The 16570-nt window shown below is 43.8% G+C and overlaps 1 protein-coding gene across 4 annotated transcripts; it reads right to left on the bottom strand.

Moving 5' to 3' along the window:
* Positions 1–53: 53 nt before the first annotated feature.
* On the bottom strand, positions 54–15891 carry LOC147272561 (voltage-dependent L-type calcium channel subunit beta-4-like). 4 transcript variants are annotated; one of them, XM_086187272.1, is made up of 14 exons: positions 15708–15891; positions 14488–14571; positions 9545–9715; positions 9330–9452; positions 9076–9203; positions 7670–7746; positions 7181–7200; positions 6113–6193; positions 5682–5740; positions 5250–5359; positions 4952–5103; positions 4091–4186; positions 3783–3968; positions 54–3678 (listed from the first exon to the last, which is right to left on the bottom strand). In XM_086187272.1, exons 1-14 carry the CDS (start codon positions 15768–15770, stop codon positions 3418–3420), a joined length of 1611 nt encoding a protein of 536 aa, XP_086043398.1. In that variant the 5' UTR covers positions 15771–15891; the 3' UTR covers positions 54–3417. The 4 variants fall into 4 exon arrangements, with proteins under 4 accessions (XP_086043398.1, XP_086043313.1, XP_086043556.1 ...); XM_086187187.1 differs by having other exon boundaries at positions 56–3681; positions 15708–15888; XM_086187430.1 differs by lacking the exons at positions 14488–14571; positions 15708–15891 and adding an exon at positions 12362–12880 and having other exon boundaries at positions 56–3678.
* Positions 15892–16570: the final 679 nt, after the last annotated feature.

Genomic DNA, 16570 nt, shown 5'->3' with positions numbered 1-16570 from the left:
CACATCACCATAATAAAATAAATCTAACACGGACAACTTTCGAACGACTTTTATTTTGGAAAAAGAAAGTTCTTAAGTCACTTGTAGCTTTGCCTTTAAACACAGTCACCTCCTGTTCTTTTAAATTCTTTTTTTTCTTTCATTTTAATACAAATTTGAATGGTACATCATGCATGCAATACCGCATTAGCCGCTTAAGGTTTTTCACCTTTCCACAGACAAATCCAAAGAGAGAGGGAGAGAAAGAGAGAGAAGAAAAAAACAACAACACAAAAGTTCCCCTTAAAAGTCCAGATGAAGCTGCTCGGAGAGAGAAAGAAAGAAAGAAAAGGAAAAAAAAAAAAAAAAAAAAGGGCGGTTTTGGAGAGGCCACAGCATGAAGCGATGTACACAGTTTGCGGTTGCATAGTACAAGTACATGGAGTTCCTCATTTTAAAACAGCATGCCGTTTTTATGTATTGCACGTCGCTGAAAACCTTCACTGCTGGACCGACCTTGCTGCTGCTCCAGGCGTCCCACGCGGTCATCTCCGCACATGGAAACAGCATTTCTTAACATTATGTACATTTATTTGTTATAAAAATAATCACCAGCAAGTATTCTATTACTCTTCTACTGTAATACATGTTTGCTGCTTCTTGATTTTTTTTTTTCACCTCCTCTCAAAGACAATTCCTCCCGTTTTGCCTTTTTGTTGTAATTCAGTAAATGTTCTGGTCCGATTCCACGACTCAACAGGGAAACCGTTTTGTATTTGTTTGTTTTTGTTGTTGTTTTTTTGAGGGGGGGGGGGGGCGTTGACAAATGTTGGGATGCTGGTCTAGAAATCCCTTCTGATTGTCTCAAGCAGCCCAGATCAACATTGGTTTGAATGATTTTCTTCTTTCATGTAAAATGGCTCCCTGCTCAATCAACCAATGGGATTGATGCTGTGGGGGCGGAATGAGACATTAGTAACATTTGCTCAGGTGTAGTCTTGGAGTCCGTCAACAAAATAAAACAAAAATAAAGAGATAAACATGGATAAATAAAAGGACTATTCTGTGGATTCACATCTTGGGAACAGCTGCTCAAAAAACATCTTTTTTTGTCTTCTCTTTTGTGTTGTAAAAATAATTTCCATCCTTTCATCCAGATCGTTATAAAATGATCAAAAATGATACTTTTTTTTTTTTTAAATCGCGAAATTAAGAGCATTTTTAAACACCTCGGTATTTAACATCAGGTCAAACTTAGGGTTTAAATATGAATAACTGCTCCAAACAAGTGTAGATCTATATTCCCCAATGAGTCTTTTTCTTTTTTTTGGGGGGGGGGGGGGGGGGGGGGCGCTGCCCTGAAAGGAATGACCAAACTTGACAAATTTAATGAAAGAATTAGTCTGCATTAATTAAAAAAAATAAAATCAATAAATTCGCAAATGTTCAAATTGATCAACATGACCTTTTTTTTACTCTCTGATTTCATTCAGTAAAATAAATCTTTATAAAAAAAAAAAAAAAAAATTTCCCCCCCAGTCAATTTTGGTTGCATCAAGTTTGGTCTCCTGTACATTTAGAACAAAAAAATAAATAAAATTGTGAGCTCTGACATTTTGTAAAAGCAAATGAAAAGTAAGACTTGTGTGATAAAAAGGTGGCACGCTGCCAGGGAAACACCAGCGACACACTGTACTTCTCATATATATACATACATATATACATATATATATATATATATGTATTAAAAAAACAAAAACAACCTCTACCGAGGCCAAAAGCAGACAAAATTTAAAGACTTACTTTAGTTTTGCTAGGGATGTTAAATTCTATTTTCATGGACAATTATCCCATCTGATTATTTCAAGATAATGAATGGAGCCTTTTTCTCTGTTTGTTCTACTCTCGAAGCGGACAGTAGCACACCCTTAGCTTGTTATCCTGAGATAAAAGGGCGATCACGTTTAATTCTCTCCATCATTTTCAATTTCACACTTGAAACCAGGTGGGCGAGCTAGTACTCACCGTCATCAGGAGATAAAGGGATACTTACAAGCTAACAATCTCAAGAGAACAAGATATGTACAGTAAATAATGATGACAAGCCGTTAAACTTCTCTTTTGCGTTGGTCGCTTCCTATTAAATCACATTGTTTCTGTTCAATATCATTATCACGGTTCCGCTTTTGAGTCATGCAATCTACTGACACTTTCTGAAATGTGTTTCAGAGTTTCTGTGGGCCACCTTTTCTTTTCTTTTTTTCCCTTATTTATTTTTTTTTTTTTTGGGGGGGGGGTGCCTTTACAAACATCAACCTTTTTTTCTTTAAGTGTGGAGGGAACATGCTCTGCAGTCAGGACAACATGCCGGCTACACAGAGGATGAACATGATGCAACCCGTCGTGTCACGTCAACAACCACAGGGAGGAACTTGGACTGCCATGAACCAATCGCACGACTGGACCCCTGTTGTGGTAACCAACAGCTGTGTATTTTGAGTTAGCTCTACGCTAATTCTCAATGCTAGCAAATACAGCTCTTTTAGTCCTATCAAACGAAAACCTCTTATCAAAAACACGCTGGCGGAGGCGGAACATCAAACGTTAGCATGTGCCGGTCACTATGCTATTGTCTTAACTAACTCTCTAAGCGCTAGCTGTTCAGAACAGAAGCAGTATTGCCTTCTCCTACCTGGGATCTGATCCCAGTACAGCCAGAATCTGGTCCGCTCATGAGGGCCAAATGAAATCCTAAAGCTATGCTACACAAAGCTGCTCAAAGTGACTCTCAAATAGCAAAATAGTTTGGGAATGTGAAGCACCAGTTTTCAAAACTAGCAGCCAGATATCGTCTACACCCCCCCACAAACACACACACACACACAAAACCACCACCGAGCGCCTGTCCGCCATCATCTAGAAAATTGGACCCCCTTATGTACACCTCGTCACAGGTAAATCCAGAACGCTAGGTACAAAATGATCAATGACGTGGATGCAGAGGTCGATCTTCTATTAGCATGCAAGAAGCTAAATGGTGAGAGGATTTATACATGGCCCAGCAGCCATCAGCAGTCTGTGTGCAGCGGACGTCCCTCCGACCTGCTGCGATGTCCCCGAGACCTCCATCGCCATGTGACCACCGTCCACGATTAGCTTGCTGAAGGCAACAAGCACAATCTGCGCTGCGTGTCTGCTGAGTTTTGTGTGTTAGTAGCATCCCACAAAAAAATGGTCCCAGAAATAGAAAGGTTTTGACTTCACCACCACCTGAACATCATTTCATCGGGTTTTGAGAGAGAAAAAATAGCCAGGTATTAAAAAACAAATGAACCCCCTGAAAAAAGGTACAATTTGGGACCATCTTGGCTCTGATGCCGCGTTTGTTTTTGGGTGGAATCTGGGCCGTTCGGGCACCGCTGATGATACAAGTGGTTTTCAGAGCCGGTGCCGGGAGTCATGGCTGTAGCTGCCCGGAGAGCTGCGATTGCGGTGCGGCTTGTATGAATCCTGATAGGGGTCCTGGTAGTCCTGGTAGGGGTCCTGCTGCTCTCGGCTATGCTGTGAGCCGGACGACATGCGGTTGCGTCCCTTATGCGCCCGCTCGTTGTGGTAGTTTTCGTCTGATGTCATCAGATTGCGTCGTTCGTTGGGGGTGGAATGGTCTCCCGTGTGGTTGCTCTGTTGCATTCTTTGGCTCTGCTGAGGAAAAAAGGACTGGACATCAACAGGAGACCTCAAACTGACAGGGTTCAGGTGGTTCTGTGTTGCTACGAAGGACCCAAACACTCCTCTAAGTGTACCTGCAGTCCAGAGATGCTGGTGGGGTAGGGTGTGAGGGTGGTGGGGCCCAGGTTGCGTCCCAGCAGGGGGTTCAGGGGCGTGGCCATCGAGGTATGGGTTGCTTTCCAGTAAGCCTCCAGGTACTCGGCAAGATGCTCGCAGGCGTCCTCCAGCTGGTTCTCGTCCAGGATGATGTCAAACATTTCCTGTTGGCAGCAGACGGTGGAAAGTGAGATGATGATGATGATGATGATGATGATGAATCATGGGATGACCTCCACACTGACGCTGTGTGTGTTGGATGTGAATATTAACGTGGCGGGCTTACTGGTGGACACTGGGCCAGTTTGTCCGCCGCCACAAGCTGCACATTCAGGTGTTTGCTCTGGGATTTCCCTCGGGACTTGACCAGCCTCTGCAGAACCTGGAGGACAGGGTAGAACAGGACATGATGTTCTAGTTCCAGTGAACCCCAAGTACCGCTGCGTCGGGTGATTAGTGGTCAAATGTAGAAGACATGAAGGACAGAGGAAGTTGTCAGTGAACTCCAAAGTGTGTGTGTGTATTACAAAGTCCTGGAATCAACAAAAATTTGGGGCATAGAAAAAGAATGTATATATATTTTGAGGCCAAGAACTTGTTACCTCAATTGAGGTATTTTGTATTCTTTGACAAAGTTACATCTCATGGCCTCAAAAACTCTTTTTTTCTCGTATGCGGCCACTCCAGGGGCTCCGTAGGTTAACCCCTCACGCCCTGGTGTTGCTGGTGTGAAGGGGAAAAGTGAGGCAAACCAACTCTCCCATGCAAAGGTGCCGTGGTGCAGATGAATCGGTGCAGATTCGAGGCTCCACATCAACGACAACAAAAAAACATTGTTTGCACGTTAGTCATCAAAGTTCATGCTGGTTTAGAGGGAACACGGTAGTGCTGGAGGAAGCCTAACAGACACTGTTACCTTCAATATGCAGGAATTCTTGTGTAAAATGTCTAGATGCGCTTGTGTCCACCAGCTGATTGACTCTGTGGGACAGTAGCTGGGGAGATCATATCATAGCTTTCACTCTCATGCTGGTGCATGTTTTGTTATGCAGCACCTGATATAGATACTGGGGCTCTGGAAAAAAAAAAAATCCAAAAAAAACCACATGAATAAAAGTACATGAAGGTCCTGCAGACTGTACTGCACCTTTGGCGAGGACACTTTGACATGGACGATGATGGGGGCCAAGGAGGTCTTGAGGAGCTGGGCTGGATGGTTGATGGTGTCGGCGTCCAGCACCACAAGCTGCAGCGAGCGAGCCAGTTCAAAGATCCTCTCGATCTCACTCTGCACCTCAGCTGGTGACACACACACACACACACACACACACACACACACACACACACACACACACACACACACACACACACACGAATACGCTGGAAGGTTTTGTTTCTTTCTTGCTTCTACTTCGGGGGAACCTCACGCAAACTGAAAATCCTACCTAAGCTGGATCTGGTGTTGGATCTCTCAATGATGGCCCGCTTGCTGGGGTTGTTCAGGACGGACCTCTTAGCTAGAGAGATGTCGGCTGTGACCCGTGTGATGGATATCCTGCAAAAATACACAGTATTTATGAACACATGGAAACACACCCATGTAGATGATAATGTAAGCTCCTCAGTCATATATACGCTAAATGTGTTCTGACATCTGTAATTTAAAAAAAACCATCATATTTTCAAATGCCAAGAAACATAAAAAAAAAAGAAGATAAATATCAAAGTGAACATGTACAATTTCCTCAAACATGCAGGTTAACTGGGAGGAAATTCTCCAAAGCTTCCTGGCTTTTCCGGGTCTAGAAACGACAGTTTTCACAGTCCAGGACCTCTCCGGGTGTCTCATGAAGCTGAAGGCGGCATTTAAGTCTCACCTGCCGTCAAACCTGTGCTTGAGGAAGTCAAAGAGTGCCTTCTGCATCATATCTGTCACCTGCACAGGAAGAGGACAAGACGTTGGTGGGATGTGTGATGGAGTTTCAGCCTGTTTTATTTCCACGTCATCTGCAGCTGATAAGTGGACGCGTGCACTCGTCTGTGTCGTCTGCGTACCAAACATAACAAGCAGTAATGGAGGCCTGAGACATCTGAGGGGGAGATGAAGCCCAATTACACAACATTTTTTTCGTCTGAACTCTTTGTCCCTGCAATCTGGGTGTTACGTGAGCGATGACACACTCCTGAGGAAGCGCGCCAGCGGCGAGCTATTTCAGGGTACAACTACGACGGGTAATAAATATGAGCGTCACTCGGTTATCAGAGCTGTTTATACAAAGAGCGTTAAAATGCTCTTTACCAATCTCACCTCATAACCCTTCAGCGAGGGTCCCACCAGCACCACGGGCCTCATGGAGGGGACCACGTCATACGGGGGGATGTGCTCCGTCTGTTAATAGCAAAGACGTTTTAATCAGCAGCAGTCGGATTAATCTCAGCAAGACAATAGAGCCAAAATAACTCCACGGCAAACACACACACACACACACACAAAAAACAACCCAAAAAATAATCAGACAGCTGAGTCGGTGAACTGTAGCAAATGACAACTTGTCAAAATATAATAAGGAAATAGAATTCGTTTTCTTAGTGTTTTACTTTCAACCAGTCTGTCAGTATTTTTCAGGTGTTACATCTTCAGCACACTTAAAGGGAACATTTTATTATATTTTGACAAACTCCAATATGCTTTATCATTTGCTACACCAAATGAATGGATATGACTGGCTAAAACAGTCACACAATACTAATACTACACCAGAACTATAGTAGGAGGTAACACAGTGCGGTGCTAAAGTGGTAATACTACGTGTTTCTAGTATTATTTAGATTATGATCCTGCAGTATTGTTTATGCTTACATGTTAACTACATAGCAGCTTTACATAAAAAAAACCTGCTTCGTAAATCTATTTGCATTCGTACGTACGGATCAGCTGCTTTTACAATGTTGTTGACCTGAATTTTGAATCTGAATTTTGGTCTATGAAGCTGCACCGAGAAAACTTCAATCATCTAGAGGTGCGACTACTCGGATTATTTTACGGAGTTGTAGTCAAGTTGCATGCCAGAAATGATTCCAGCCTTGTATTTGTTGAGGAAATCCTCATTACTGACACGTTCTCGTCAGCTGCCACACTCGGATGCCTCATTTTGATGTTTCTTTGTTGCCATGGTGACCTCCTGACCTTTCCTCTCTGCGCGCATCGCGAAAAAAAGCAGGTGTGCGTGCGCGGAGGTGCGGGCCAGCGCTGCGCTAAGCTAACTCATCCTCTTCTGCTTCGCTCTAACGAAGCTGGAGGAGTGGATACTTCCTGTCGGTGTGATGGAGGCCGGTGGATGGATAATGAGGGAAGGTTTCACCGTCACCAACTTACCACTTTCTGTTTCTGCTTTCCTGTGGGAGGGGAGAGAAGACAGTGGGAGAGTCGTCAGTGTCTGCAGCTGGGGGGGAGGGGACGTCGCCACATAAATCTCATTGCTTAACCTATCAGGGACAACTGGTATGATATAGATGAATATTCATATACATATATATTAATATATATAAACAAGTGTTTCTATTGTCCTATGGTTATATTCACAAAGTCACATGAGTGCACTTCAGTGGGGGGGTTCTTAGTCTTGTCGTTGGATTCACACTGTGGTAAGCCCCCCAGTCTCAGAGCGCCTGCAGTCCTCAACTGGAGGAAGAGGAGGATCATGGGAAAATGTACCAGCAACTCTACGCAGTGAACTTAAGCTCTATGCAGAGACAGGGGAAGGCTTTAGAGTCTATGCTGGCGTGTTTCAGGAAGCTGCACGGCTCTAAAACTGCCTATGAACAGCCCTCTCACACACACACCCCCCCCACTCAATGCTCTCACCTGCCGAGGATATGAGGGGTCGGATAGAGGCAGACACCTCATCCTCTACACTGGATGAAGAGTTCCCTCCAGACTTACTGGAAAAGACAAGAGGGGATAAAGAAAAGACAGAAACCACCGTGGTATTAATGTGGAAAATTACAGGAAAAGGAGAAAAGGCTGATCGGATGAATCTCTGCAGAGGCAAGGAGGGAAAAACACTGAATAGACAGAAGCTCCAAAATTTCTAGCCAGGCTAATATCAATACCCCCAAGGAGGGAAAGGGTTCAACTGTCCTCCAAAGTCTGTGGTAATTCTTGAAAGAATTTCCAACATCCCTGGAAGGCAACACATCTCACACAGTGTTGTTGTTGTGTTTTTTTTAATGTTACAGTGAAAAATGTCATCAGGATTCAGCTGTCTCTCCTTGTCTGAGAGGCTTTGGTGACAGGAAGCCACAGACGCCGAGCTAGTAAGTGGAAGCACCGCTGCACTCCGGTCGGGAAAGATTAGCATTAAAACTCGACGTGGAGGCTCGAGGAAGTGCTTTTGAGTTACTGTACAAACGCTGGGTGACAGGACCTTCAAGACACATTATCCACACCGGGAAAACTCAGGAGGCTGATCGCGCCGCTAATTACGGCTACTGAAACTGTTTCACTGTCTGGATGAGTGGAGGAGGAAAGTAGCATGGTCATGAGCAGTGTGAGGAGATAATTCAAAATCAAACGGAGAACGTTTTAGAGATTATCAACCATTAATAAGGACTGATTGTCTTTAGAAGCAATGTAGCATCAAATGAAAGCTTTAAAGTCAAATCGTGTTGGGTTTTTTTTTTGGGGGGGGTGGGCAACAGCACCCTCTACTGACACAAGAGGTGAAATACAGGACGCTGGTGCATTCTAGCACGATTTGAAGGGCAATTTTTATGCCCAGTCAGCTAAAACCTGCTCAGAGCTCGGGGGGAAATGAAAGACGCGCCATTCTGCTCACTCCAAGCCAGAGTACCATCAAAGCAGCTGTGAAACTGTTAGCTGGACTTAAAAAACAACAACAAAAAAAGATTCTTTATGTTCCTTGAGGTCATTTTTATCAACAATCCTTAAGTCTGACGGTATAAAAATGAAACAAATGCTGCCATATAGGACTTCTTTAGGTCAGAACATGATCACGGAAATCATACGGTATGATATTACTGTCCAGCAGTTGTTACAGCACAACAGAGATGAAACAAAGGCAACGAAGGAAATTAGCAGGTGATATTTCAAACCTGTCAAGTCACTACACCTGCAAAATAAAGGTCTTAATCTTTTCTTCTTTTTTTTTGAAATGACATTCATTACTAGAATTTAGGGAGAGTTTTCAGTCGACCAAATCCCCACAACTTTTGAAGACTGACGTTCAAGGGTGTTTTTCTGTTACTTACCCTTGGACTCGTCCTCTCTTTTGCTCCTGCTGGAGCCGAATGTTCTCGAGCTTCAGAGGGCTGGGGATGAAGCCGATCTCACAGCCCTCTTTCACCAACCGACCAATCCACCAGTCATTGTTGAACTTCTGAGGATACCAAAAAAAAAAAGAAAAAAAGAAAAAAAAAGGAGGGACAAAAAGCATTTTTTCCCAGCCGTAGCAAAAAGGTGATGCGACATCGTGCATACAGGAGTTTTAACAAAAGAACTGAACCTCTTTTATGTGAAGGAAGTCCTTGGCATCGAAGGAGATGGCGGTGGCTGGAACTGGAACATCCTCATCCAGAGCGCCACAATAGCTGACGTTGGTCCTTACAGCAAATGCCACAGGTTTCGTCTGGAGGTCAGAAGCACAGTTGTACCGATTATCGGGACTTGTATGGACCTTTGAGCATGCTTGACAGATAAGGAGTCCCACAGAGCGCCTACCTTGGCCCTCTCCAGTTGTACAGTGGCCTGCTGCTCCCTCTCCTGACGGCTCTGTCCCGGTCCTTGGCTCTGGCTGGGGCTCTGGTTCTGGACCTGGGCCTGCACCTCCCGCTCCTCCTCGAGAGAGACATCTGAGTCTGATGGTCTGCTAGTATATGAATCAGCTGAGCCCTGCGAAAACACAGATCAACCCCCCTTTAGATCAATAAAGCACACATGGCACACACGGGAGTGAAAAAAAGAATAAAGACTAAAACTGCTACATTCACTTAAATAAACTCTTCCGTCGCAAGTTTTTGGGATTCACATCAATTTGCAATCAGAGAGCCAAATCCTGAGTGGTGCCTTGGCACTCAAAAAAATAGATGATGGAGTTAAGAGACTGCCAGGAGCATCTCAGACAAAGTGAAGTGTCCGTTCCTGTGCTGTCAGCAGTCTGCATGACCAAACCACGACGCTTACCAACCATTCCAGGAAGTGACACAGTTGATCAATGCAGTTGATCAATGCGGGATGACGGACATGTTCCTGCGTCTTTCAGACCAGTAGTTACAGTTTTCTGGTTTCATGCAGTGACACGCCACAGCATCAGCGACGATAGTGCAACTTAAATGGAACATTACACCATAAGCAAATTATGTCATAATCAATATGATCAATATCTCTCGCCTGAAACAATTTCCTGGTTATTTGCAATGAAACGGAGGTCGGTTTACGTCAGGAAAAGAAGAAAACCAAAGAGGATATGCATGATAAGAATTAGAAATACTGACAGCGGGTCAAAATTAGGAAACACAGACAAAATAAAGCAGTATGTAAAAATACAGATATCAAAAGAATTCATAATTGTAAGAACATAAGATTGTGATTTTATATATACGATCATTACATGGATAAATGTAGGTAATAGTATGTCAAAATGTAGTATCTCATAATTTTAATTGGTTATTTTTACAGATAGCCGCCACCCCCCCCCCCCCCCCCCCCCCCCCCCCGCGCCAGAACAAGGAGATCCGTCATAAATGTGCTGACTGATATTCAGGTAAAAGTCACAGATGCCCTCTAGTGGCCAGAGTTATGAAGATCACACGGAGCAGGGAATCACATGACATCGGGAAAAGGAGAGAAAAACCTGTACACGTCCGTGGAGGGAGCGGAGCGACTACAAGCACTAACGAATATTTGAATGTGCTTTTTTTTTTAAATGAATATACAAATTGTAAATAAAATCTAACTGAATATTAATGCAGCTATTTTCATCTTATTTACTGATATACAACTATTTCCTAGCTTTTTGTAAAATAACTCAAATTTCTGACCTTCACACTTCCTGTGGTTAAATACCAATGCTTCACTTTTCTGGAGGACTTCTTTAAAAAAAAAATTTCTTAATTAAAAAAAAAAAAAAAAGAGCCAAATTGTAAATCTAACATAACCAGCTGGATTATTCTTCTAACACTTTTTAACAGAGATCTTTTTTTTTTTGGTACAAATCTCCACATTAAGCCTGCATCATTTGTGGGCATCAAAAACTGGAGCGTTCAGTTTCTTGTTTTCCACATCAAAAAAAATGATGACACTTCCAGGAAGTCAACATCTTTAAGTTTTTCTTCTTCTTCTTGTTGTTTTTTTTTGCTCTGACACGACTGGACCAAGTACTTCCTCCTGCAGTGTTAATCTAAACAACCGGCTACTAATGATGATTCAATTAAGGAAGACCATTAGTCTCCAGGAGATCAATCACGCCGGGCATCACAGCTAAGCAATTTACATTTGCTTCTTCTTCTTTTTTCTTTTTTTTTTGCACAAGCTAGCAGTAGCAAGACCTGACTTCAGCACACTCTTCATCTGGACCATCGCATCACCACAGGGCACTTTAAGAAGATGGATTGGATTTTTTTGGTAAGAAATGTAATACGGTTTGCTCTTGGGTCAACGGGAACACTCGGAGGCCGAAAACCTCTCTATGACACATGATAATAACATATCATGTTACAATAAGAACAAGCTGGGGTGTGGAGTTTGAAAGGCACGGTCCTGTTGCATCGTGGGAATTGTAGGAACCAGTGTTTTGAGGGCTTAAGCCACACACGGCACTAAAATTGAAATATTTCGCTGCAATCTTGCGACTTGCAGAAAGAATCCTTTACTGTCTCGTAGACTGGGTTATTTTAGGAAGTATCGATAGTGTCGTGTGGGTTACCCTTTAAAACATTCTTGCCACCATTTTACCTCCACGTCAAACCGTTCTGAACTTCATATATCTGTGTGGACGCTCTGGCTGTAGCGTCCCTGGCTGCTATTATCCAATGAGTAGCTTCAGCATGTGACTCATCGGCATCAGAATCCACTTCATGACATCACGATGTATCGCAGCCGCTACAATAAGCAGCGTTAAATAAATGTAGATGTTATCATTTGAGTGGGGGTCTGGTCCTGAGGAGAGGAGCGGGTGCTCTTTCTATCTTCCTGGGTGATTCAGAAGGGGATGAACAATAAACGGCTCCTCCTGGTTCTGGAGGTTTTCTGGCGTTTTTTTTTTTTTATATTATTTTGTCAGACTGCAGCCTTATAGAAGCATCACACACATAAACATATATAGAAGGATACACACAATCGTGTCACACGTCAGAAGCCATCTGCTTAATGTGCCCCCCCCCCTCCTCCCTTCACACATACACCAACACCCACACACCCAACCCCCTTCCATCCAAGCGAAGCCCACGATCACGCTACACTGTACCGCTGGCTAACCCATCAAAGGCCTCTTCATCAACACACACACACACACACACACACACACACTGTGACACTCACCGCCTCCGAGTCTTCAAATCCATGCAGGTACAAATTGTCATACATGGAGGTTTGATATTCCAACCAGCACCTCTAAAAGAATGAGGGGGAAAAACGAGAGTGGAGGCGGAGGAGGAGGAGAAAGGAGGGGGCACCAGAGAGAGAGAGAGAAAAAAAAAGGATGGATGGAGGGGGAGTATGACGACAATCCCCTCTCTCCACAGCCGAGAAGAATATTTAAAAAAAAATCTCTCCCTCCTGTTGGATCACGCCTGGTCCTTCGGAGGCCTTGATGGATGCAGCTTCTCCCTGATCCCACGGTGCTGCTGCCTGGCTGGCTCACATTATAAGATGGAGAGGCTCTCCCTGGAGGTAGCCCGATCCTGGTGTTTCATTTCATCACACACACACACACACACACACACACACACCCCACACACATATATACACACACACGGCGAGCAGCACCAGCAGTAGCAGCAGCAGCAGCAGCAGCAGCAGCAGCAGCAGCAGAGCGGTAGATCCTTCCTCAATATCCAAGCCTGATGACAGAGCCAATGTGCAAAGACCTGATTGGCTGGACGGTTGTCCACTCAGCTGGGATGAGCACTCGGCTAGTTAGTGAGGGATCGGGGGAGGGGGATGGAGGTGTGTGTGTGTGTGTGTGTGTGTGTGGGGGGCATCCTCCATTTCCCTGTTAAATCTCACTGTCACAGCTCATAACACAGCAGGAAATCAGTTAAAAGATTTGTTTATTTCTCAGTCAGTGCATTAACTTTATTGCCTTGTTGAGACATTTTTTTAAATGACAATTAAATAGTAGCTTCACCTCGCATCAATCACTTCAGACGATCAATACCTGATGGGGGTTTTGACGCAGGAGCCTGAGTGTTTGGCTCAAACGGGAAACCTCCGATGCTCCACGCTCATTTGAAGACTGTCGTCATTATCATGTTGAAATGAATGGATTTGAGATGTTTGGAAAATTTCAGTAAAAAAAACAAAAACAAAAAAACAAAACAAAAACAACCTAAAAAACATGAATGTAATATTTATTTTGGCAAAACCTGATTTTGGTGTGTAAGAGTTTGTTAAGTTTACTTCTCTGGATGTCCCAAAAGCGGCATTAAAGCGATACATCACTCAAGTGCATCGTCTGGTATAAACCACTGTTGTTGTTTTTTTGTAATCCAGCCTCATGCTGAATAATCCCCCCCCCTCCCAAAAAAAAGGAAAAAAAACCTCTAATTTGAGCTAAAAAAATTCAAACCAGGAAACTTCCAGTTGCCTTGACTGAGGGTGAACGAGTTCAGAACGCATCACCTCTTCAAGGTCATTTAGTCCCGGTAGCGCGGAACCAGAGACTCAGTTTGTTCTTATCTTAGACTGAAGTGTTTGTGGATTACAGAGCACACAGCTGGACACCTAAGACTTGAATGATACCAAACAATGTGTTTGGGAGTTTTTAATCCGATGGGGTTTTTTTTTTTGGGCAGATCCGCTGTTGTTAGCAGGTGATCTCCATTAGCGTCAAGCTAAATAAACACAAGCCGGTGCCTCCTGATGTCGTTCATAAGTTCGAGACCCTTAACCGCGAGTCACTGAAAGGAAAACAACATCTGTGGTGAAATATCACTTTAAGAGGAAGAACCTGAGGGTTTGAGATGAGCAAGTGTGCTCCTCCACAATTTAACGTGGGAAGGAAAATAAAGGCATATCAAATAATGTGACAATAAACAGAAATGAATCTAAATAAATGGGAATATGATTAAAAAGCTGACGCGCCACTTTTTAGGCCAAATCTTGTAAAAAGAGGTTACAAGACAAACTCATTGTTGCATTGGAACCTTCTCCTGGTGGCAAATTAGCGCCCCCTGCAGTCAGCGTGAAGCACTGACGTTATACAAACAAACCACAGCCTTGAAAGATATTTATCCTGGTATTTTTTTTTTCCCTTAAACTCCAGAGGCTCGTCATTACTGTGGTTTCAAAAAAAACAAACAAAAACAACGACTTTCTTCTTAGTTCGCGCATGGAATTTGAAATTCCTGCACCGTTTTTATGAATAAAACCTTTATAACTTACAAAATCCTTCATCGGCTGAGGAAGGAAAACCCAAACAAGTGTGACGTGTATTTTTGAAGCACCTGTCTGAGGATGAAGCTGGTGGAGGTGGTGCTGCCATCAGATCTCTTGAGGCGACTCCTCCTGGAATAAGTCCCTCGGTTCACCTGCGTGAGAGACAGAAACGCTTGAAATTGATAAAACGACCAATGGATTCCACTCGATTTATGTGACTTGGTGTACTTTTTTTTTTTTTTTTTTTTAGCATTTCACGGTCGTCTTGCCTCTTTTCTTTCGCACTCTTTCTCCTTACCCTCTTTCTTCTCCTCCAAAAAGTCCAAATATACCATCAGAGTCGATCTTCGGGGAGCGAAATTAATTATCTGCCAGTGATTCGCCCCCATTTCTGCTGAGATCCCCTGAGACGATGACAATGTCACTGGTAAAGAAGTCAGAACCTACTTCCCTGAATTCATGAAACAGGGCCATTCATCTGGGTCACCATCGCTGGATGTGTGTGTGTGTGTGTGTGTGTGTGTGTGTGTGTGCGTGTGTGCGTGTCTCTAACTTCAAGCCCTGAAGAGATATGGAGGATACAGCTATGAATATCAGCAAACAGCCACAAGAAAGCCGGTCGTCTCTTCAATAATCTGCCAAAAAATCATCCTAATTCCTGACGTTCAAACACACGTCATCCACTTAAAAGCATTTCATTTCAGTACAATGTAGATTATCAAAATTGGTCCCTGGGAAAAAAAAAAAAGAAGAAAAAAAAAGGTGTCGGAGCCGTTTAACCATTTACAGAACTGATTAAACTCCATGCTGTTGATGCGAGGAGATGAGGACTTCTTCTTATCATTAAAATAACAGCTACACCCTGCACTTCTACAATAATCTCGCATTTATGATGGAAGGAAACGTGAAAGTGAGCCGCAGGAGGAGATCCAAGCTCTCGCCTCCAGGGTACAACTGGAACAACTGAACATTTTTGATGAATGTAAATACATTTTTAAAAAAAACCAAACGTCATTGTGAAATATAATTTCACTCGCATGTCTTTAGATATCATTCCGTTCTATCATTTAAACACTTTTACACCTTTTGTATTGAGGGGGTGTAAAAAGAAACGAGTGACGTCACAAGTCCTCAACAAATATCAGGTTCTGTAGGCTCCTGGTAGAGACGGTTCTGAATGTATGAATACTAACTTGTGGGCGAGTTTTGAAGTATTTGTATCGTGTGTGTGTGTGTGCGTGTGTGTGTGCGTGTGTGTGTGTAGGTGAAGCGTCAGCGACCCGCTCACCTGGAAGATGGGCGCCTGGATGCCCTCGCCGATCTTGTTCCGGATGTAAATGTGACGGGACATTTCGGCCAGGACATCAGTCCAGAGGGCTGGCTGCTCCGGTCCAGCCCAGCGGAGGGGTGGCGGGTTGCGGGATGCGTGCTCCAGCTTCACGCTGCGGGATGCTCCTCTTCTTCTCCTGCTCCTCCTCCTCCTCCTACTCCTCCTCCTCGCGGCACACCGGACAGGTGCTACCGCGCGCGCTGGGGACCGTGCTTTGATGCTGCCGCTACTCCTGCTGCTCGCGCCACTCAGCAGCAGATGGAGCTGATTGATGGACGGAACCAATTTAGAACCCGGGGGGGGGGGGGGCTTAATAAAGCTCTTGGACAAAAGATAATGAGGCGCCGAGCGGCTATTTTTGACATCAATGAGCTATTTTAGGCAACAAGGAGGATTTGTTATTTATAAAAGGTGTTTCCAGGCACATTTTCTAATTGTAGAGAACAACGTGAGAACAAAATGGTATCTGCACGTGCTTCTGACTTTTTTGGGGGGGTTAAATTCCATCCCTTCACTGACGTCACCTTCCACCAAGTTTTTTTTTTCATATCTGGAAAGTTAATGCGGTGTAAGAATGGGACCAGCTGCTCGCATGCGTTCTGTTGAACCCTGGTTTCTTATTATCTCAACTGTTAATTCAGTTTTAGTTAATTAATCATCATCATTTTTAAAAAAGTGTGTGTGTGTGGGGGGGGGGGGTAGTAGGTTGCAGTGATTCAGCTTCTTCTTGTTTGAGAAGGAGATCATATTGGCCAGCAGATGGCAGCATTACCAAAATAAAAGCAACAGTTTTGGGGCCAGCTTGACTTGAGTTGTATTTT

The sequence above is a fragment of the Aulostomus chinensis genome, chromosome 1, assembly GCF_037954235.1.
Source record: "Aulostomus chinensis isolate RoL2024-O1b breed Wild chromosome 1, RoL_Achi_v1.0, whole genome shotgun sequence".
NCBI classification, from domain to species: domain Eukaryota; kingdom Metazoa; phylum Chordata; class Actinopteri; order Syngnathiformes; family Aulostomidae; genus Aulostomus; species Aulostomus chinensis.
This window is presented reverse-complemented; position numbering and strand designations above follow the sequence as displayed.

Coding starts and splice junctions, on each gene's coding strand:
- LOC147272561 (XM_086187187.1), bottom strand. CDS start 15,770: ATGTCCCGTCACATTTACATCCGGAACAAGATCGGCGAGGGCATCCAG. Junction 9,716..14,487: donor CCAGCTTCATCCTCAGACAG/GTGCTTCAAAAA, acceptor GTGTTTTCGCAG/GGCTCAGCTGATTCATATAC. Junction 5,360..5,681: donor AAGCACAGGTTTGACGGCAG/GTGAGACTTAAA, acceptor GTATTTTTGCAG/GATATCCATCACACGGGTCA.